Source organism: Vitis riparia, unplaced genomic scaffold (assembly GCF_004353265.1).
Source record: "Vitis riparia cultivar Riparia Gloire de Montpellier isolate 1030 unplaced genomic scaffold, EGFV_Vit.rip_1.0 scaffold504_pilon_pilon, whole genome shotgun sequence".
Lineage (NCBI taxonomy): Eukaryota > Viridiplantae > Streptophyta > Magnoliopsida > Vitales > Vitaceae > Vitis > Vitis riparia.
Window position 1 is genome coordinate 148,189 of NW_023269691.1, and position 25,332 is coordinate 173,520.

Genomic DNA, 25,332 nt, shown 5'->3' on the forward strand with positions numbered 1-25,332 from the left:
GATTGATTGATTGATTTGATTATCACACATGATTAATTGATTCTGCACTATGACATGCATGAGATTATTCTTTTAATTGTGTACTAACCCTCTTTCTTGATAGCGCATTGATCGATTGATGCCAAGGTATGCCCCGTTCTCACTTCGGTCGATTCTTTATTGAGTGTCTCGATTCTCACATGTGCATGATCACTCTGAGTATTCATTGATTCCCTCATCAATTGCCATGATTGCTTCATTTTATTAGTAGAGACCCGACTTTAGGGACTTAGAAGGGTGTTACGGTCTTTACCGTACCTTCCCGATAAGTAACCTGACCCCCGAACCCAATCCGGTTTTTCACAGACCACCTTTTCCAAAGTAAGGAGTCACACTTAGGGTTTTTCTTTCTTATTTTGTTTACCCTTTAAAAATAAAACAAAAATAAGTGACGACTCCAAGTCATTTTTCTTAATCAAATAAAATCAAATTTTCAAATTAAAATCGAGCTCCCCATCGAGTGGGAAACGCATGAGCCGAAATGCGGGGTCCACACCCTCACATTTCTAGGAAACCATCTTCGACTTCGACCCATATTGCAAGATGAAGACCAAGTCATTGATGCTCTGACTTGGCAATGAATCAATGAGTTCCAATGTCATGTAAATTAAACTTATTTTAGCTTTATTTAATTCGGTTTTAGACTTAATTATCTATAAAAATCATATACTTCTCTTCTCTTAAGTCTTACCTTTACTTAATTAATAACTTTATAGACTTAATTCAAGTTGAAAAATCATGTTTTTCATCTTTGTGTCTCTCTCTTAGGAATGATTAACCTTTATTTTACTTAGGTTTTTAGGTTTAATTTAAATCTTAAAAACTATATTTGTCTTTCTCTCATCATTCAAAAACTATTTTACTCTCATTTAATTTAGATGTGATTTATTTCCCCATCTTTCCTCCATCTTTTAGCCCTATTATGAGACAAAACTAGAGATTTTTACCATTATAATTTTAAATCTAACTCAAAATAATTATGTATTTGTTTATTTATTACTTTATTTATTACCTTATTTTAATTTTAAATTTAACTCAAAATAATTATGTTTTTATTTATTACTTTATGTCATACAAATGAGAGAATCTAAATTTGGTATGATATCATATAAGTTACTATAGAAATAATTTTCTTCTCAAAAGACCAAGTCATTCCATAGGAAAAACCAAAGTCTTTCACGTTGGAGACAGTTTAAAAGTTAGCGTGGGACTTTAAGATCATTAATATTATGAGTTGACGAGGTGCAAGTTCATTCATGGTAGATTGTTGACTCATTGGTCCTCGGCAGTGAGTCAATACAAAGGAAGACAATTTGATACTAACCATTTTTTAATCCAAAGAAAATAGTTCAAAGAAAACTTGAAAATAAATAAATAAATAAATAACTCATTTTTTAATAATACTTATATTTTTATTAAAAATATTGTCAAACTGATTCATGTTAAAAACGATTAAAAGTTAAGGTGAGACTTAATATTATTAAATATTAATGGATTAAAAGGTGAAATGATGTAAATTCAACATATTTAAACTTGATTGATGTAAACACCCTCGACACTTGTTTATTCATAAGTTTACAAAATTATTATTTTTATAAAAATAAATAAAGATAATTTTTATTGAAAATATGTATTTTTTGAAAGAAAAAAAAAATAAAGGGTTAGATTTACAACTATTCCGATTAATTGAATCATTCTAGATGGATTGTTGACTGATGGGTCGTGCGCGAGCCGATGCGTGGCAAAGTCATTTGGTAAGGTCTTTTTCTATCATTAGTTGATGGCATTGAATGTGACCAATTCATTACATACCTTTACATAGAACATGTGGGTAGTTGGAATTTCCTCCATTTCCAATCTTAGGTTGGAATTTCTTCCATTTCCTATCTTTAAAAATAATCTCCCCCGCTCAGATATTTCTAAAATTATGCGCCAATTCACCATTCAAAATACTTTTTCTTTCTTATTTTTTTTATATTTTTTCCTTCCTTAAAAATTTATCTAATTCTCAAAATTTTAATATGGATGTTTAAATTATATTAAACATTTTAACTTTTTAATAAAGGATTATAATATTTGAAAATTTTACATACATTTCAATTTATTTTAAATTAAATGTTAAATTATAATAAGTATATATAAAGTGACTGATCCAATGTCAACTTCAATAAATAACACAATTAATTATAAAAATACAAATCATGCATTTTTTTTTATTGAAAAAGAATAATAATATGTAATTAGATTATAAGGTATGGATGTTGATATTTTAATGAAGTCAAAAATTGTATCTCATTTATTAAAAATTGTGAAATAAGACTAATTAAATTAAGAGAATCACCTAAAAGATTGGTGAATTAGGTGATTAAAAACTTTTTGAAAATAATTAGCTAAAACCATAAAACACACAAATAAGAGAGTACAAATAAGTAAAAAGTAGAGAGCAGATAAATGCAAACTCTTTTATAATGGTTTGGTAACCCGTCTATGTCCACTCTTTTCAATCTCTTAATCGAGTGAAGATTTCATCATCCAAGGCTTCCAAAACAAGTCTTTAAGTTTTACAATTGTACTTATCAATTCCAATTGACACTGCAATCTCTTTAAGTTTTCCGCTTAAAGTCTAATTCACTCAAAAAGAGTAGATATGAGTTTTAATGCGCTTAATCCTAGTATATATATATATATATATATATATATAGCTCATAATATATAGGAACATGACTAGGATAGATTTCAAAGGTATGCTAAAGGAATCTTTAAGTTGGGATTCAATATATTTAAATGAAAAGCTTTGAAAAAGAGAATGTAGATGTTTATCTAACCAATGCAAGTGTTCTCTTATTAATAAATGCAATGAAACTCTTCAATTTATAGAAAACAATCTTAGACACCTAAAACAACATAAAAAGACCTCGATCAATTAAGCTTGAGTTCGACTAATTGACCAGTTGTTGATGTATTTAATGTTCTGCAAGTGACTATTAGTACTTTTGAAGTTTGATTAACCCTCCATTGGTCTTCATTAACTGAACCTTGATCAAGTGAGCTGAAACCTCAACTAACCACTAGAAAAGAAATAATAAGAATGTACACTCGAGGATCAGGCAAGCCCAATCTATTGAGTTGGCTCTAACAAACTTAGGGCACCCTTGATTGGTTGCACTTAAAAGTGGAAAAATGCTCCCGATTTCAGGTTTGAACCTTCTAATAACTTGTATAACCCTTCTTAAAACCTTTATATAAGGCATTTTTAAAAGAATTAGATCTAAGGTTTTAAGATAAAACCAATGTTTTCAGAACTGAACCGGTCATTGAATCAGAAAAGTTATCAGTTCACGATTCATTGGTCAGACCAGTGGTCGAACCGTAATCGAACACAATCGAACCATGGTTGAACTGCAGTCGAACCACAGTTGAACCGCAGTCGAACCACGGTTGAACCGCAGTCGAACCACGATCGAACCGGTGACGTCATAAATATATAATTTATAAATTATTAAATTTTAAAATAATTATAAAAATAAAAATAATAATTTATATATTATTTAAAAATTAAAATTTTATTTGAAAATCATTAAATTATTCTCAATAGTCATGATTCTTCTTTAATCATGGAAAAAAAACTCACATGCCTATTTAAAAAGAAAAAAATGGCAAAAACATGGAATTTTTTTTAATTATTTATTTGTAAAAAAAAAAAAAGAATATTTAGAAATTCTTAAATTTATTCTAACAAACTACAATTTTATTTTTATTTTATTTTTAGTAAATGCATATTGCCAAACGCGTTCTAGGGTAAAAGAGGAAAGGGCAAATCCTCTTAAAAGCAATGGCTTCTCACTCTCCACTACTCTCTCGTCTTCTTCCTCCTCCCCATTTCTTCTTCAATGGCTTCTCATTTCTCTCCCAAACCCTGTCCTCTCTCAGTGCCACCACACTCCCATTATCTTCTCTTTTGGTGATTCCAACTCTAACATTGCAGACTCATCGTCGGGCTTAACTTCCCAATCAACTTCCCCAATGGCCATACCTTTTTTTGTAGATCAACTAGTCATCTCTCCGATGGACCCCTCATCATCAATCTTCTCTGTAAGTCACCGTACCCGACCACTACTCTGGATTCTCATTTCTTCTTCTAGTGTGGGGGATGGGAGGGTGGCTTTACAAGAAGAAGGGTGGGGTCCTACTGGCGGGAGACAGCGAGAAGGGGGGGCTTTTCCAGCAGTGGGAGACAACGATAGTGGGAAAAAAAAATTTGAACCGGACGGTTTGGGAGGAACCGTCCAGTTTATCCGATTCATCGATCGAACCACCAATTTAACTGGCCTAATTCCAATTTGAACACTTTTCGACCTAAATGATCGGATCAGACTGGAACCATGATCGGTTGGTCCGGTCTGGTTTTTAAAACCACTGATAAAACACATATTCACTCACTTTAATGATAAAATGTCATTTTTAAGCTTAGGTAAAGATGAATGAAAAATAGTTTTGATGTGTATAAAATTATTTAGACCTAAGTGTGCCAATGGAACCCATCTTACAATGTTTCCTAGACACCTTAAGTCTTCAAGTGATCCATTTCTTCATGTCATTTGAATTTGTCATAGGGGTGCTTAAGCTTTCTTTGGAAATTATCATTGAAACTTGAAAGCTTCACTTGATTTAAAATTATTAATGTATGTAACCTTGTTTTATAATCATTAAAACATAATTAGAAGAACTTTTGGGTTAACAATCTGTCCTTTTTTTATGATGACAAAACTAGGTTATCTAGGAAAAAGAAAAAAATTAAATAAATAAGGACTCCCACTCAAACTATGCATAAAGGAAGTCAAGTGAATAAAACTCAACAAGTATGGATGGATGAAATATATACTCAAAACAAGGTAATCAACATTATCAATCAAAATATCAATATGACTAAGGGCATGAACATCTATAAATAGATCATAATATTCATAAAAGAGTAATTAACATATCCAAGATACCAAAATAATCAGGATAAGCATATGATCAATATGCCTAGAATGAGCAATGAAAACATATTCAAAAGACATAGGTAAAGCATACCCAACATAAGTGTAAGATGTATCAACAAAATGAAACCTATGCATCAACATATCCAAAAATAAATGTTTCCTAGCTCCTAAATATGCCTATATTAGTATGTCTCCGCCTTTGGCAACACCAAAAGAAGGGGGAAAACCGGTAAGTCTCAAGGCTAGGGAGGAAGAGGTGGAAACACTGAGCAAAGATATGTCATCATCTCCTTGTGTTGTATAGTACTTGTGGCCTAGTACTAGTCAAGTTTGGTGGCAAGACTCTCATATTGAGTAGTAAAGTCAGTTTGATACTGATCCATGCAATCTTTAATCAAATCGAGACTATCACTGACTATAGCTAACACCTCAATCCTAGTCCCAAGAGAGCTAATCTACACTGAAAGATCCATCCATGGTGGATACTCTGTTCTAGGTGTCTTATGAGGAGTAGTGAACTCAACAACCGAAACCAGTAACCTTAATGAAAGCAAGCTCAGTATAGAAGGTCTCCTCAATAGGATTGGTTTGCTTAGGTTGAGATGACAAAAAGTGCATATCTGGATACTCAGTTTGGAGGGGCTCCTCTGTCTGCATGGTCATGAGCCAATTGTAGTTTTAATTTACTAAAATATTAAAACTACAATTGATTCCTTATACTTGGGAATACCTCACTTTCATATACGAATTTGGGAGTATCCATTACTCTTATTAGTTTAAAAAAAAAAAAAAAACACTTATTAATCCTAAAAATTTTCAAAGCCCAAACTAAGCACACTTTAATAAGCTTAGAAGATAACACTAATTCTAGTCATACTTTAATATTAAAAAGGTACCTAAAGTTTATAGTCAGGTTATTAATTACAAGATTAATGGACAAAAATTAATTTTTTGTATATGTCCAAAATATTAAGTTTAAATTAAGAAGTAATCTTGTAATAAGTTGTTTCATTGATATGACATGTTTAAGATGTATAATGTACCAGGGAAAATTGGCAAATTGTTCCACTTGAGGTGAAATGTTGATTCAATTGTAATAATTATTTTAAATTGTCTACATATAAAATATTAAACCATATATAGTATACCATCACATAAACATGACAAACAATAAGAACTTATGACCAACTTGTAATAAAGATCATACATCCTTATTCAAAATAAAGACAAAAATAAAAGTAAAAATACATACTTAACGACCACTATCAATATTCAATTTAACTTCACTCTTCAAACTATCATACCCTGTTGTGTTGCTACTGTCACAACCATACGCAGCCTTTAAAGATTCATTCATTAGGGCCTCAGTCTCTTCTAAATTCCAATCATGACCTTGTACCCATGGGTGTTTCTCTATCAGTTTTAGTACTCTCTCTAATTCCATTGCAACTTCCTTCATAGTAGGCCTTTCTTGTCCCTTCACTTCTAAACACCTTTTTGCTAACATTGCAACCTCCATAAAATATTGAACATGTTCCTCATTCAGAACTTTATTGTCAAGAACTTCCAGTAAACGATCCTCTTTCACTGCAGAATGAAATAACCTTACTAAATGTCTCTCTTTCTCAGGCCTATCAAAGCAAATTACCTTTTTTCCAGTCAGCAACTCCGCCAAAAGAACCCCAAAACTGTAAACGTCACTTTTGTCAGTCAATTGGCCTGAATGAAAATACTCGGGGTCTAGGTATCCAAATGTCCCTTGCACCAACGTGGCTACTTGGGTTTGATCTAGAGGGACTAGCCTCGATGCTCCAAAATCAGATACTTTGGCCGTGAAATTATCATCTAAGAGAACATTAGTAGATTTAACATCCCTATGAATAATTGGAGTTGAAGCAGAAGAGTGCAAATATGAAAGGGCCCCCGCGGTTTCAGATGCAATCCGCAAACAAGTTTCCCATGAAAGAGAAGATGTGCACTTAGTGTCATGTATATGGCTAGAGAGGGTGCCATTGGTCACAAATTCATAGACTAGTAAAGGAACTTCAGTTTCTAAACAGCATCCCAATAATTTTACCACATTTCTATGGTTGATTTGGGAGAGAATATGGACTTCATTAACGAATTGTTCAACTTGGCTCTGATCCATCACCTTAGACTTCTTAACGGCAACAACTCTATTGTCGGGTAAAATTCCTTTATAAACTGTTCCTTGTCCTCCTTGGCCTAAGATTCTGCTTTCATGATAGTCGTCTGTTGCTTTCTGAAGGTCTTTGGCAGTGAATATTTTAGTCGTTTCTGTGCATCCATCATATTTGGAAAGAAGTTGTTGCAGCATAATCCCACCATTTTGCTGGAAGAATTCTTCTTTGCGTTTGATCAGCTTTCTTTCCCTTAGTCCCAGATATATCCAAGAACTGGTCAATAGTATAACTAAAAGAGTTATACTGGTACCTATAGTACCAAAAAACTTTTAGTTGAAATGCTAATCTTACTACAATCTTCTGAAAAGAAAATAGAAAGAGCTTAAGATTATGCTTACCTAGTATGATAATCAAGGGAAACCTCTGGGATTGACTAGCAACGAGAGTACAGCCAGTTCCATTTTTTCTTCCATCGCCTTCATACCCCTTTGGACAAGAGCAATTAAAAGTACCAGGTAGATTCAGGCATGTTCCATTACAAGGGCTTAATGTCAAACACTCATCTACATCTGAAAATACAAAATGAAAAAGATAAATACTCTTATCATTATTAAAGTTGAAGTCAACAGATAGATACGAGGACAATATTCAACGATCTTAAAACTCTCTTATAAATAGTAGGAATTGCAGGATTTTGATTCAGTTCTAACTTCCCAAGTTTTTGGTTTCTAGAAGTGATCTTGGTAAAAAAATTTAATATAAAATCTTTTCGGTACTGCAAATTAATTTCTTTAAAAAAAAATAAAAATGACATGAATCTTTGGAAGCATGTGTGAGAAAAATTTATTTTCTTAGTCCGAAGTTTGCTTTCAAATTTTATAAGAATCAGACCAAGTAAAAAGAAAAAAGAAAGGGTTTAAAATTTGTTACCTTGGCAGCCGAGGTAGGGATTGCCTCGGTAGCCGTCAGAGCAACTGCAGCCATAGCCTGGGCCACTGGTGGAGTCATGACATTGTGTGTTCTCCTTGCACGCATAGTTTGCTGCGTCCATTTCTGCTTCATGGCAAGTTTTGTTTCCGATAGCCCAATCAAGCACCAGAGGAAACTGATTTCTACCCCTCAGGCCAAGAAGGTCAAGGGATGAGAAGTTGAAGACACCATCCTCAGCCACAAAGGCGTAACTGCAAGGATTGAAGTCTAGAACCTGTTTGTGTCTGTCATAGCTTCTAAGTGTGATGTTGTAAGCCCTTACCCCCCTGGGAATGGAGGTCTGACAGCAACCGATTCCGGAGCAAGACCCATTGATGACATCGTCGATGCTATCGCACAGTGAGAGGCAGCCAGTGGTGTAATTTCTCCCACGAGAACCCTCAACCACGGCATAGGTGTCGCAGCCAACAGCGGTGAACTTGTTTTGAGTAGTGGAAATGGTGAATTTAGAGAGTCTAAGCCAGCTATTAAAGTAATCATTGGGGTTGTAGCAATCATAGCCGGCCGAACCCGAGATTCGGAGCTGCCCCTGGAACGATATTTCTAGCACCTGGATATTACTTGTGGTTAAGAATGCTTGTGGAGGACTGTAATTGGTAGCGTTGCAGGTGATGAGAAACTCTTCAGCAATGTAGCAACCAGGACTAGTACCAAAAGGGTATGGGATGCTGATGTTGCCACAGCTCTCTTGGCAGCGAGGCTTGGCTTCTTGAGCAGTTGCTGCAACAAACATCAACCCAACAGTAAGGCTCAATTTCAAAACCCTCCAAAAATAGTCCATTTGGGTGGTGGGATTTAAGTGTTCTACTGCAACTCACTCGTGAATATCCTACCTTAGTTAACCATGTTATATATGCATTTTATAGGGATATATATTCTAAAGCGTTTAATGGGTCAACTGGATTCCTCTTAATGAACGTGGAGTATGGTATACGGAATAATAGCAAGTAGCTATTAAGACCCAGTCTTGTTCTGAGACTTCACCATTTCATGGAAGCAGATGTCATTAGTGAACAGGGGACATGGCCTGTCCCACTGTACCTATAACTACGAACTGCCAAAATAGTTCAATGGAAGGCTATGGCTTGCCTTTCCTAGTTCCTCTTCACACCCCAAGGTATTTCTTTCCATGTGTTTGGAGCTTCGTGGATGGAGGTGTGAAGGAACAATCGTTCTATAGCGAGTCAAGCACGCCAATTTATTTCCAAGTGGCTGGGTTTTGGGTAATGAATATGCCACAAGGCATTGGATGATACAAAATGGCTCAGAACAAAGTCACCAGAATCAGTGTCGATCGTCACAATCAGCTTACTTTTCTTGAGAGAAATATCCACTACATAACCAGCTCTAGAGACAGTTACTGACAACTGCCGTTCATGATTTCATGAATTGAAATTTCTCTGGAGGTAATTTGTGTGTTCAGTGAAAAATCTTATTGGCACTTCACATATTACTTGACATTTAATGTTCTTTGTTTCCTGCAATTCTTGGTATCTCTGGATTTCCTATGGATTCTAATACGAAACTTCATTCTTTCCATTAATATAGGCTTGTTTTGCAATATTATTCAAAGTGCTTTCAGAGAATTTTCAACTTTTTAAAACTACTTCCTAAATTTTGTCAAACGTTTGATTTTTCTTCAAAAATCCTTTTTAGACTACAAATACTTTTTAAAAGCACTACCAAACTGACTCTATATCTCTTCAGGAATTATATTTATCTTACATGAAACAATGATGATAACAAATAGTTAGACCACCTCTAATTTTTAAAGCCTAATTTTGATTTTATTGATTTCTTTTAATCTCTAGGAAAGGTTAGTCATGTACATGCAAATCAAGGAGACTGAGTCTTGTGTGAAGACATTATCATTTGATTGATTATTAATGAACTGAGCATGACATGTCCCACGGTATCTGTAGCCTTTGTTGCCCATGCATAAGTTGACGTCAACCATAATAATTATAGGCTATTTCCATACTGAGATATCATTGGATTCGTGATGCACTAGAGATGAAATTGTTTTGTCTTGAAAAAATCCATACTGATGAAAATGGATCAGACATGATGACAAAACTAATACCTACAGAAAAGCTACAATTTTGTAGAAAGCAAGTGGGTTTGATAGAGCCCCTCACATAGTCGAGAGCGGGAGATTTGTTGGGCTCCCTCGTATATGAGGGAGTGGGCCCCATATGCTTGGGGACCAAGTTAGTTACATTAATAAAAAATATATATATATCGAGAAAAGAAAAAAACAGAGAGAAGAGGAGAGAGAGGAAAAACGCATCTGCCCAGATTTCATCAACAAGTCGATGTTGCTTCATCTGTGGTCCGATCGAGTTAAAATTTGGAGGAGGGGTTTGAAACTCGAGTAGTTACAATATGAACGGTGGAGATTAGATTTTGAGCTCATGAACTAGTGTTATTGCCCGTGAACAGTAACAAAGTTTTTTTTTTTTGTATACTTTCTCCAATTTTCTTTGTTTTTTTGCCGAGAGAGATTGTATCATCCAAGGCTATATGTGCTCTTAATGTATTTGACAACCTCTAGAAATTATTTTAGAAAAGACCGATGTAACCCATTATTGTTGATAGTGGAAGTTTGAACTGAACTAGGTCTCGTGGTTTTTCTCTTCGCATTGGGGCGTTTTCGACATAAAAATTTTGGTGTCTAATTTATTTTTATGTTACATAAGTTTATTTATTGATTACTGCTAGTTGTTATTGCCTAATTAATTTTGCACAAAGAAAGGTAGAAAAATTCTAATGTTTGTTGGAATATTGTGAATTCACCGTAACAATTAGTTAACCATGTTATATATGCATTTTATAGGGATATATACTCTAAAATGTTTACTAGGTCAATTGGATTCCTATTAATGAACGTGGAGTATGGTATACGCGAAAGAATAATAGGCGAGTAGCTATTAAGACCAAGTCTTGTTATGAGACTCCACCGTTTCATTGAAGCAATATTAGAGTTTTGGGGCAAAACAACTGTTGTATCAAAAAAAAAAATATATAATGTTTAACCCTTTTACCAAACTTATATTGAAACTAGTCTCTTTATTATCACATAGAAGCTATATCACAAAAATAATATAATTTATTAATTTAAAATATTTAATTTATTATATTTTTAAGATATAAAATTATATAATTTATTAATTTAAATTATATTACATGTAGTACCAGCTAACAATTAGAGAGAAGGGTTTTTTTTTTCTTCCACTATATAAATGTTTAGTGGTTTAGTGAGTAATTTTTTGTGACTTTGATAAAACTACTAAAAATTACATTTTGTAATAGACTTTTTTTAATTAATTTCATTAACTAATTTCAAAATATATCTTCAAAGCATATATGTTGTGAGTGTACAAATAATAGTCTTTTTTATATAAAATTATAAACATGTGCTTTAAAATAATAAAAAAATCTATATATGAAACTTAAAAGTAAACTATTATTTTAATAAAGATAAACTTTTCAAAATAAAAATAAATTAATATCTTTAAAATACAACAAAATCAAATATCTTAAATTTATCAATTATATAATTTTATATCATTAGTGAACAAGGGGCATGGCCTGTCCCACTTTACCTATAACTACGAACTGCCAAAAGAGTTTAATGCAAGGCTATGGCTTCCCTTTCCTAGTTCCTCTTCACACCCCAAGGTATTTCTTTCTGTATGTTTGGAGCTTCGTTCTATAGCGAGTTAAGCACGCCAAGTTATTACCAAGTGGCTGGTTTTTGAGTAATGAATACGCCACAAGGCATTGGATGATACAAAATGGCTCAGAACATGGTCCCCGTGGTCAGAGTGTTCACAATCAGATTGTTGTTCTTGAGAGAAATATCCACCACACAACCAGCTCAAGAGATCGTTACTGATAACGGTCGTTCATGATTTCATGAATTGAAATTTCTTTGGAGTCAATTTGCAATGACGAAAAATTCTCGCTATACATCAACGACGAGGAGAACTCGAACCCGAACAGAAGGCTCACGCTGCACCAACAGTAGCCATCATGATTGCAAAGATTATGTTATTACTATTTTAAATATTTTTTTGAAACTAAGGAAATTTAATTGAAAGTTGGTTCTTGATTAATGGAAACTACCTTTATGGATAGGTAGTCCTCTAATTTTTAAAGCCTAATTTTGATTTTATTGATTTTTTTTTTTGCCGGGAAAATATGAGAAAGAATGTGAGGAAAAAATTAATAATAAAATATATTTAAATTCAATAAATTATTTTATATGTTACTTCAAATTCATTTTACTTATTTTTCTTTTTTTATATAAAAATTAAAATAATTTAAAAATATGTAAATTTTTATTTAATTTTAATTATATTTTTTCCCTATTTTTTTTTTAAAACTAAATATGAAATTTTTTTTTTTTTTATTTTTTACATTATTTTTCTTCCATTAACTTTTTCCGGTTTAGGAAAGGTTAGCCATGTAAATGCAAATCAAGAAGACTGAAGTCTTGTGTGAAGACACTATCATTCAATTGAAACAGACACTATCTAGGATATTTTCAAATATCAGCGAAAAATCAGGAAATTCAAAAGAATATAATAAAGGACGTGAATTTGTTGAAAAAATCGGATGCATTGGTGAAAAATGGCGATTAATCGGTTAAAAAATCGGAGATTATTTTAATGAAAATTTTCCATTTTTTATTTTTTATTTTAAATTTATATTATCTTTGTATTGTATATAATCCTTTCATTTTTTTTTATTACTTTTCATATTTATCACATTCATTATATTTTGAAAAATTGTCTATCACTTCACTTTTACTTTTTTTTTTTTATATTTATCCTTTTAATATTAATATTGTTTGATTTTTAATGTTTTTATTTTAAGAATAGTAAAAGGATGAATTTATTAAAAAATAACTAAAATATCAAAACAATTAATAAAGTTATAATATTTTATAAAATATAATTTTAATTAAAATTATTTTGATACAATAAATTATTAACATCAATGATATACATGAAAACTTTAAGATGACCCCACATACAAGTCCCTCTTAGAATAACATAGCATATGATAATAATGCATGCTTTCAGATCTGAAAGAAGCTTATTTCAATTGTTTCAGTAAGAGATTCCTACTGCAAGAAATATCTACTGCAAAATCTGTGTTATTAAGAAATATCTACTGCAAGCTCACATGGAAAGAGTTAATAGTGTTCATGGTTCAAATCTTTAGACCAACACATTACAATCAATCTATTGCTTCATCAAACTTCACAAGAAAAAAAGAGACAGTTTATATCCTGCAAAAGGCACTTGAATTCAAAATGGAAGGCATAAAGAAGCACAAATGTCTTGAACAAAAGTATCATTCAATCAAAAAGGAAAAAAAAAAAATTCAATTCTAGTATTTGCTAAATAGCTTCATAAAGTTAATTCAAATGAAAATTTTTGAAGAGAAAATAAAAGTGAGAACCAAACATGGCTAAACAATTCTAAAAGGGTATGGTGCTATATCAAAACTAACAAACTAAACATTTACAATCTGTCTAGAGTAAAACTTGAACCTAGTAGTGCTCCAAGGCTATCAAGTTTGCTTTCCAAAACTATGCTTTAGTAAAGATTTGGAAGAGACAAGAGCAAATTTTTCACAGTGAGGTCTTTGAAATTATTATGAGTTCCTGGAAATTGCCTATTTATAAACCCCTAAAATCTAATGATAATTAGAAGAAGAAGAAGACGATGTGAAGTCAATTTCATAAATATTATGACCATTATATAATCTACGTACAAGTCATGATATAAAGTGTGATTAAGGAGTGTGTCAATGATGGCCAAGCCTAAAAGGTATATAATATGCATATATAAGAAGATACATACACTAACATCATCCCCTTAACATCAGAAAATTAGTACCTAGACATCAAAGGAAATGAATTGATACACTTGAGAACATCTTGCACTCTAGTAGATTCAATATTTTGAGTTATACCATGGTACATTTCAAAGCCTTATTTGCAATGATAAGCCCAAGTATAGATGCATCTCAAAATAATCCAACTCAAAAACCCATTGAAATAACATTTGGTATACCGTATCAAAAATATACATACAATTTTTATGGCCATTGTCATTTGAAATGGGCTCTAATTAACATTCAGATAAAAATATATATTAAACATAAGCATGGATGCATAATTTCTAAAAATGTTTGATAAATCATACTGCTAACCAAGATATTTAGCCTATAAACTATCAAGACAACTTGTAATAGTTGAGCTTCCTACATCCAAAATCCTTTAGTAGAAATAAGGAAAAAAAGGAAACTTTTTAGGAGCTATAAGTATGTGTACAATTACATACTAAAGATTTCCTTGGGATATTATTCTTAGAATAGGAATCCTTTGAACCAAGTCTAAGTATCTTAACACATGACATTACATAGGTTCACATTGAAACAAGCCTCATAATGCCACAAAACCTAATACTACACCCTAGAAAGCAACCAAACTGCATCCCACAAAAACTGAACAAGACAAGAGGTGCTCAATCAATTATCATGAAGCTTGATAGGTAAGCCCTCTCCATTGATTGCTTTCAATGCTTATTCAATTGAGTTATAGTAAAGGGTGCTTTTCTATCATTGACATCATTTTCTTCTATTTTGCCATAGCCCAAATACACTAAAAAAAGAAGGAACTTATTCAAAATACCTAAAGACTAATCATTCTTCTGAATGAACATTTAGACTCCACCAATGCATTAACCTCTTACCAAAGTGCAAGAAAACAATTCCAATGTTTCAACAATTTTCCTAAAATGTTGACATTTAAGAACTCTCCTCAGATCTCCATTAGTAACTTTGTCAAAAGTTTCTAAATTTAACATTCATTCCCAAACACATAATTGTCTCACTCAAATAAGTGATATAGAAAAGATATTTTAAACATATTCAGCGTCCAATTGAGATCTAACAAGCCAAACCAAAAAATTATATCTTTCTACCCTTCCTTATTAGCTAAATGTAGGGACCCTTTTATTTATGTTCTCAATATTTCTCTTAATTTCTGAACTCCCATCAAGCTAAACAACATTTAATAGTTCTCTCGCATGAAGGTCTTGAACCAGCTCTTAACTATACTCTTGTAAAGTAAAATTAAATCAAGTAAGTTTCAAAAGAGAAGAATTTCATTTGGTTTCTCCAAGTCAATTTGAATAGTTATAATTTAAGTAGTTGACTTAGCTTCTATATTCCAGTCAATGAATCTTAAAAGGTTTCTATATTGTTTGATCAATCAATTTTCTCGAGGTACAAGTTTTTGTAAATAAGGGTTCACTACAAAAATAAAAAAATAATAATAAAAGCCAAATGAAATTTGATGAGTTATAATATCTCTACCCTGTGTTTTTTTGTTTTACTATAAAGGGGTCTAGCTAATCTACTAAGGTTTTTAATATATGGTCTAGCATAGTTTAATAATCCTAAAAAACTTTGAAGGGTTTTTAAATCTTCGAGTTTATCTGAAAAATTATTTATTTTTTGTACTATATGATCTTGCAGTTTTATTTGTCCATCTTCTAATTCTAATCCTAAGAATTCTATTTGGTTTTTAAATAATTTCAGTTTCTTTTTAGTTACTATTAATCCATGACTAATTAGCTTTTTAAAAATAAGTTCCAAATGATTTATATGTTCTTGAAGAGTATAAGAAAAAACAAGAATATCATCAATATATACAAGAACAAAAAAAATATTTACCAAAAATATTATCCATCATTCGTTGGAATATCTGAGGAGCATTTTTTAGTCCAAATGGCATTACATTCCATTCATATAATCCACATGGACATGAAAACATTGTCCATGGTTTACTATCTTCTTCTAATCTAATTTGCCAAAATCCACTTTTATAATCTAGCTGAGAAAAGTATTTACATCATTGAATAGAATTAATTATTTGGAATTTTATATGCATCATCATATGTATTATCATTCAATTTTTTATAATTAATGACCATCCTAGTTTTTCCTCGTTTTTCTTCATTATGGTTTCTAACTAAAAAGGCTAAGGATCTATGGGGACTGAAACTTGGTTTTATGAGTTTATTCTGCAATAGTTCTTCTATTTGAATTTTAAACTCTTTTGTATCTATTAGGTTACATGCTATATATACCGTTTTTATTGTTAAATATGGGTTTTTAATTGGTATTTTACAGGTTGTCTTATTTTTATTCCAATGTTTTAGTGGATCTTCTCCTCTAATTCATATTTTTTTTCTGCTTCTAATATAAGGTTTTTTAATCTATCTTCATTTCTTAATTGTTTAGAATAATCATTAATTATACTATCCTTTTGTTCTTCTACTTTGTTAATTTGATGAGAGGTTATATTATGATTTTTATTTAATACATTTTCCATGTTTGTATAAACAATTGTTGCAGTTTTAGGATGAAAACTAAATTGGTTATTTTGTATTGTTATCCCTCCTTGTCAAGAATGTACAAATTTTAAACCTAAAATGAAATGATATAAACTTATAGTAGATACAAGATAAGTTTGGGGTAATACTAAGATTATGTTATTAATTATTATTGGTATATTTGAAATATACTTGGTTAGTATTAGTTTTTGTTGATTATATTGAACTAACTCTACCGGTTGAACTAATGTTTGTTGGTCTTCCTGAGGCATTAAGGTTTCAAATAAAAGGTTTTTACTGGCTCCAGTATCTAACATTGCATCTACTTTTAATTCTATGGTTTTTTAACTTAATTATTGTTGGAAAAATAATATATTTAACTTTATTTACCATATTCACCTGTTCTATTGTTTGCACTGCTGTATTTTTAGGATTTATTGGTTTTTTAATTTCTTTTACAAGACTTATTGGTTCTTTTATTTCTTTAGTGTTTGAACAAGTACCTTCCTCTTCCTTCAAGATTTTTCCTTTAATTATTATTTGTAGGTCTTTCCACATATTATAAGGTTTTACTTTACTTTCTAAAGGTTGTACAAGGTTTTCTAAATTTAAAGGGGTTTTCTTAGGTTGATTTTCCTCTTTTTCAATGATCATACAAATTTCTTCTTTCTCAGTTTCACTATCATCTATACTATATACACTTGAATTTTCACTTTCAAAATTTAATTCACTGATAAGTTCTTCTTCTTCACTATCTACCTGATACTCATTTATTAGGTTTATTTTTACTTGGGTTTTTCTACTTCGTTTACTTAATGATTTTTTAAGCTCAGGACATTCAAGTCTTATATGGCCTTCCTGACCACACAAATAACATTTACATTGTCTTTTTCTTTCTATGGTTCTATTTATTTTTATCCAAAACTTTCCAGGTTTTTTATATCTTGTTTGATATGGTCATTTTTTATAAAATGTTCTTAACTTTCTTCTTAAAAATTTATTATAGCTCTTAAGTTTTCTAAACTTATATTCTCTACATCCTATATCTAGGTTTTCTCCTATATGTAATTTTCTACAAAGTTGTTGATTTATATCTTGTTTCTTTATTTGGCTTCTTTCTCCTATACTTACACATTCTCTTTCTAACCAATTTATTTACAAATTCTATTCTAGCACCTATATAAGGAGAGTTTTTACATTCGGAGGTTAAAAATTCATTCCATAGTCTAAGTGCTACATGTCCTTGTATTTTCAATATGTATTTATTTAAATATTTATTGAAAAACTAATTAGTCATGGATTAATAGTTAGTAAAAAGAAACTGAAATTATTTAAAACCCAAATAGAATTTTTAGGATTAGAATTAGAAGATGGACAAATAAAACTGCAAGATCATATAGTACAAAAAATAAATAATTTTCCAGATAAACTCGAAGATTTAAAAACCCTTCAAAGTTTTTTAGGATTGTTAAACTATGTTAGACCATATATTAAAAACCTTAGTAAATTAGCTGGACCCCTTTATAGTAAAACAAAAAACACCGGGCAGAGATATTTTAACCAAGAAGACATTAAACTTGTACAGAAAATAAAAGAACTTATAAAGCATCTCTCAACCTTACATTTACGCTTAGAAAGTGAATATAAAATAGTTCAAACTGATGCTAGCCAAACAAGATGGGGAAGCATACTTTTAGCAGTCACTAATATAGGAGAATAAAAAATTTGTAGATATTGCAATGGAACTTTTAATAATTATCAAAAGAACCTTAGTTCTACAAATTTAGAAATAGAAGTAATAATATTAGTCATAGAAAAATTACAATTAATTTTAAACTAAGAACAATTTACTTTAAGAACTGACTGTGAAAATATTAAAAAATTCTTTGAAAATAAAATCTTCTAAATTGTCCACCAAAAGATGGATGAAGTTTCAAAATGCTTTAATTGGTTTTAAACCTAAATTTGAACATATTAAATGAAAAGATAATATATTAGCATATTGGTTAAGTAGACAAATAATTAATAATGTTAATAATACTAATGATTGATTTTATGTTACAGGAACATGGCTTAAAGAAAAGCCACTAAAGCTAGAACCTTTCAATATGGAACCATGTTTGAACGAAGTGTTGAATCCAAATTTGAGGTTTAACTCTTTATTTTATCAAAACCTTTTTGAAGAATATAAGGTTATTGTAGATAACTTTTGGTCTCTAAAACCACAAAGCTTTCCAAACCAAAATTTAGAATATGCTTATGGAAAAACCGTGTCAGCTTTGGCCCAACATTTACAAAACCTTCAAAACCAAATGACTGCTTTAGAAACCCAAAAATTTCAAAACCTCAAAATTCAAGAAAATTAGGAAAACCTAATAAATGATTTGAAAGCCAATACAGTGTCAACCAGTCAAATCAGTAGTTCAAATAGTCAAGTTAAAATGCTTAGTTTAATTAAGAAATCAGCTCTTTTGTCTGAACAATATGAAAAACTTGTTATTAAAAACCTAATTGGAGCTGATAACTATTCTTTAGTCGAAACCTTCTTCCTACAAACCCAATATAATAAAGTGTTTAAAAATCAATAACTTTTGTCTAAACATTTTAAAACCTAAAATGTCGGGATAAAAACAGGGTATATGGCATACCATGACCCTGAATTTTTCTTTATGATATATTTAGCTTATGCGAATATGTCTACTGTAAATAAAGAAATCTTTGATTTAGTACCCCAACTCATGGATCAGGGAATTTTAAAAATGTTTTTATGACTCATGTATCTCAAATCCCTAAAAATTTCCCAGAAAATTTGAAGGATATTTTAACTTATCTTTTTAAAACTAAAACACAAATAGACATTTCTTTTGAAACCATTCCACCTTTATTTCATACCGATGGATTAGTAGTACCAATTTATCACCATGTATATACAAAACACAATAAAGAACCACTCATCCCTCAACAAGAACTAGAATGGGAAATGACTCGTTCAAATGAATTTTCAGAATTTTTTACTCGTTTTAGAGCTTTTCAAATTTATGATCTTAGACCAACCTGGAACAAATTATTTCATCTCATTGGTGAAACAAAAACTAAGTCCATATGGAGAAACAAACCTTTAGAACAGATCATTATTCCAAAACCTTTTATTACTTTTGAAGAACAGGATTTTATAACTGAACTCAATATAGAAATACCATAACCATCTTCTTACCTCAGTGATGACACATTATTTTGCAACAACCCTGATGGTGAAAGTTATTTCAATATGCAAAATGCAATGGAAGGATGATGTCAACAATGATGACATTGAAGCAGTAAATGTGTCTCCAACTACAAAAATTTAATGCAGCAGTAGAAGTTCAGAACGAATAAAGATGTACAGGCCTATATTCTACATGGGATAGAAAAGAAAGAAAAAGAAAAGAAGGATTTAACCAAATGGATGGTAAAGAGAAACAAAAGTCAAAACTCATAAATACTTTACCATCTTTGTATCTATTTTGTATTTATTGTTAACCAAACCTCTGAACACTTTGTAAATATTTATCCTGCCATCCATCAACTTCTCCAACTACTCAAATTAAAATTCATCCGTCGTTTGTATATAAATAAGCCATAGAGATAGGAAGAAAGTGTGTGGAAGAAAGAGTGTGAAAAGTAAGAGTGAAGTAGCAAGTGAGCGATTAGTTGTATCTTCAACCTTGTAAATTTATACCATCAGCAATAAGAAAGTAAGAATTTTATTTTAAAATTCTACTCTCATTTTATTTAGAATTTATTTTATTTTGTGTATTTTTCTTACCCTTAAAGGGTAAAAAAATAAAGTAGAGAAATGAAAATCATTTGAATTATATTTCAATTTTATTTACTAGTTAATATATGCAATATATATGAATCCTTTATATATATAATGTTCCCATCAAGTTTAAAAAAAAAAAAAAAGATCGGGTTATTTATAAAGATGGGAGTGTAAGATCAGGTTTTAAAACCAGAGTGTTTAGTCTTAACCCTTGACCTTTAACCCGTTTTTGCTAGAAAATTGGTGTGTTAAGGAGACTCTATCTGGTTAGAAGGAGGGTATCACCTTGACATGAAGTGATGTTTTAAAATCAGGTTTTCCATTGTTTCAATGATCATACAAAGTCTTGGACATGAAGAATTTGAATCCATCGAAGATAATAAGCTAAACCTTGATAGAATTTCACTTGTTGACGCTAAGATCAATAATAATAGGTCTTGTGCAATTGAGAAGCTAACCTCTAGTGGGGAATTTACGGATGCTAATGTTTTGGCACCTGATGCAAAAGGAAAAGATGATATTGTTGAGCCTCTAGATTCGCCATCAATAGTTCCGTCCAAATCTCTTCAGCCCACATGCATGATTCCAGTTTGCATGGCCACTATCCTGTGTCCTTTTTCAAAGCCCATGTGTCTCATCCTCTATAGCTTCATGCATGCCTTCAAAACTTGTTTTCAAAATAATTTTAGTTCTACAATTTCTCATTCTTCCTTAGAGTTTTTAGGTCACTAAAAATACGACTTTAATAAAAGTCAAATTTTAATAAATTTTGTTCCCATTTTCTTTCCAGCAAACAACATTTCACATTTTCCTTGATTTTTAAATGTTTTTAAAATAAGCATAAATCAAATTCTAGAATTCCAAATAATAGATTTTATAGAATTAATTCATATAAAAATAAATCAGGCTTTGGTGGAACCCAACACATGGAATTTTCTCATTGATTGATTGATTGCTATGCTTGACTAACTTCCTTTAATTTGTGACACATGTGATTATTCTATATTTATTTACTAACTTTTGTTTTCCATTAAACAATTAGCTCACCACGTACACACCTTGCCTTTCTTGTTCATCTGAGTATTTCTATATTAATATTATTTTGGTATCCATGTTTAATTTATCAATTGCCACATTTACTTTAACTTAATTAGTAAAGACCTAATTCTTAGGACTTAAAAGAGTGCTACAATCTATCATCGTATCTTCCCAATAGGTAACCTAATCCCCAAACCCAAACTCAATTTTTCAAACTCAAACTCAATTTTTCACAGCTCTACTTTTCTTATGGGAGTCATATTTAGGATTTTTCTTTCCTATTTTGTTTTTCCCTTTAAAGATAAAACAAACAAAAAGTGGCAAAGTCCACATATAGGCTTACTAATTATATCAATAATAGGCCTTCCCATCTTTGTTGCCACCTAAACCCTATTATTCCATCACACTCATTTGCACTATCATGAAAAATTGCAAGATTTCGAGTCTTGCTATCTCTTGACACAAGTTGGTATGCTCTATATGTTTGTAATTAGCTCATGATTTGTTGTGAGCCACGGTGGTGGAAAGAAAGCTTCTAGGCATCACAAAGTTCCCACTTCCTTCAAATTCTAGGGTTAAGAGATTGCATATGCGATTTAGAAATTTCAAGCTACACAAATGTTCCCCAAGTTTAAACATGACATTAGAAAAAACAATAATATACATGAAAACTTTAACATGACCCAACAAACAAGTCCCCCCTAAAATAATATAAACATAGGATATTCCATCTTTACAAATCTGAATGAAGCTCATTTCAATTAGTTCAAGAAGAGATTTCTACACCTCAAACCTTTATACTTATTACTAAGAAATATATAATGCAAACACACATGAGAGGAGAGATAATAGTGTTAATGGGTTCAAATCTTTAGACCAACACATCACGATCAATATTGCTTCATCAAACTTTCACCGGAGCAAGAGACGATGAGAATCCTGACAAAGACAAAGGCCAAACAAACATAAGAAAATCAACATTACTTTATCATTTGCATTCAAAATGGAATGCACAAACAAGCTCATGTCTTTAAAAAAGCATAATTCAACCTAGAAAGGAAAAATTGTATTCAATGTTGGCTAAATTAATTATAAATTAATCATAGAATAATAGTGAGAGGGAGGAATGAAAGGGAGAGAGAAAGGGATAACCTTAATAGTAGCAACCTCAACCCTTAAATTGATCTTTTATCGAGATTAGCAAAAGTTAAAAGCAAGAGCAAACTAATTGTAGTGACCTCAACCTTTAAATTTGTCTTTTGTTGAGATTAGCAAAAGTAAAAAACAAGAGCAAACTGATTGTAAGGAGATTCGCAAAAGTTAACAAAGAAACTGACAAAAATCCGACAATGTTCACCATTCAAAACCAATTCAAATGAAAGTTTTTGAAGAAACAATAAACGAAAGAAAGAGCAAACATGGCCTAAGCAATTCCATGAGTATGGTGCAATATCAAAACTAACAAACTAAACAATTTCAATCTATGAGAGTAGCAATGCTCCAAGCTAATCAAGCTTGTTTTTCAAACCTATACCCTAGAAAGAGTAAAGATTCTAAATACTTTTTTCACAATGATGTCATTTTAATTGTTGAGTCCATGGAAATTACTTATTCGAACACATCTAAACAAGATATGCAACTATAACTCAAAACAATGTTGTGGAAACCCCTAAAAATCTAATGACAACTAGAAGAAAGGAAAAATGTGCCATCAATTTCATAAATATTATGACCAATATACAATCTACAAACAAGTCATCATATAAAATGTGATTGAAGAGTGTGCTGGTGCAACCAAAAAGGCATATAACATGCATTATGAAACACCAACATTATATAATAACCCACATACACCGGCATCAACTTAACATCAGAAAATTAGTATCTAACAGTCTTAGGAAATGAATTCCAACACTTTGGATCATCTCGCAGTTCAGCAGAAATCAACATTTAGAGTTAAACCATAGAACATTTCACAGCCATATTTATGTTAATAAACCCAAGTATCAATACATGTCAAAACAATCTAACTCAATAACCCATTGAACTAAGATTTGGTGCACCCTACCAAATATATATATATAATTTTTTAAGCCACTTATCATTTGAAATCTTTAATCAACATTCAGATGAAAAATTCTAATAAAAGATGTTTATCTATCTATCTATCTATCTATCTATATATATATATATATATATATATATATATATATATATATACCATGCATGGATGCATAATTTCTAAAAATGTTAGATAAAACATACCCCAAAACAACATACTTCGCTTTTGATCTATCAAGACAACTTGTAATAGTTGAGCTTCCTAAATCCAAAACCCCGTGGTAGAGATAAGAAAAAAGAGAAACCTTCTCGGAACCAAGTATGTGAACAATTACATTTTAAACATTCACTTGGAAATCATTCTTTGACTAGGAATCCTTTGAACCAAGTACTCAAGGATCTTAACAATTGACATTACATAGGTTCACATTGAAACAAGCCTCATAATGCCACAAAACCTAAAACAACACCCTAGCATGCAACCAAACTGCATCCCAAAAATCAAGTCTAACACAAGAGGTACTCAGTCATGTCTAACACTTCATTATCACACTAAAAAAAGTGATATAGAAAAGATAATTTAAACATATTTCCCATTCAAATGAGGTCTAACAAGCCAAACTCAAAACACATTTCTTTCTGTACCCTTCTGTATCAGCTGAATGTTAGGACCCCTCTATTTGTTCTCAAAATTTCTCTTAATTTCAAAAATCCCACAAAACTAATATGGCATTTCATTGTTCTTGCCCAGGAATGTCTTTAAACAGCTCTTACCTATACTCTGGGAAAGTAAAATTAAACTGAGGTAGTCTCAAAAAAATAGAATTTGATTTAATTTCTAAAAGTCAAATAGAATAGTTATAACTCAAGTAGTTCATTTATTTTCTATATTCAGGTAAACGATTCTTAAAAGATTTCTATATTGTTTGCTATTAGGAGTATATTTTCTCTAGGTATGAGCTTTTATAAACGAGGGTTACCATAAAAATTGAACAAGAACAACAAAAGCCAATAAATTTTAAAAAATTTGGAATTAGATGTCACAAGAATGAAAATATTATTGTATTAGAAACATTTTACTTTTTCAATCGACCAAAGCTACATTTTATTTCATATAAAAAGAATCATTATAAAAAATGACATTTTTGTTAGATTGAAGGGCTTTTTTTGGTTTTTAGTTAACAGATGTATGGTTATGTGCGACAATTAATTTTTTTTTCCATTTTCCTTCAAAAACTAACAAAATTAATATTTGAATGTTGAGAACATTGTAATCAACATAGATTTGAATGTGTACAACATTGTAATCAACATAGATAAAGAATATTCAAATAATCAAACATTAAAAACTATGTTAATAGAATTTGAGATTGATATGGTATGCCATAACTACTGTATTTTTTTCTTAATTACAGAACATCTTACCCTAGTATTTTTTTTTCTTGATTTTTCATTTCCATTAATCAACTTTTTATGTATCGTTTGTGTTTTTCATCGTACCATGCCAACATACTCCATCGAATAAAACAAACTTTATTCAAGCTTAAACTAATTCTTTGATTTCATTCTATTTGTTTAATTAGCTCATACTAAAAAGGCAAACATTACAACACAAAAATATAGTTCAATGCAGATTCAATCACATAAAATACTTGGAAAGCGATAAATCTCCCATTATCACCACAATGAAATGAAATGAAACTTATATAAAAAGAGAGACATAAAACGGTACTAACAACGGTAAAGGGTGACAATTAAAAGGAAGTCGTTACCTTAATGGAAATTTCATAAATCTCGGACAGCCTTCCTTAAGGAGAACCACCTTCACTTGCAATAATATCCTACATTAACAACAA

At 30.9% G+C, this 25,332-nt stretch overlaps 1 protein-coding gene across 1 annotated transcript; it reads right to left on the minus strand.

Annotated features, from left to right (window-relative positions):
- Window positions 1-6,167: 6,167 nt before the first annotated feature.
- Window positions 6,168-8,929, minus strand: LOC117909957 (putative wall-associated receptor kinase-like 16). The gene is made up of 3 exons (XM_034824002.1): window positions 8,099-8,929; window positions 7,567-7,737; window positions 6,168-7,478 (listed from the first exon to the last, which is right to left on the minus strand). Exons 1-3 carry the CDS (start codon window positions 8,889-8,891, stop codon window positions 6,277-6,279), a joined length of 2,166 nt encoding a protein of 721 aa, XP_034679893.1. The 5' UTR covers window positions 8,892-8,929; the 3' UTR covers window positions 6,168-6,276.
- Between the last annotated feature and the right edge of the window lie 16,403 nt (window positions 8,930-25,332).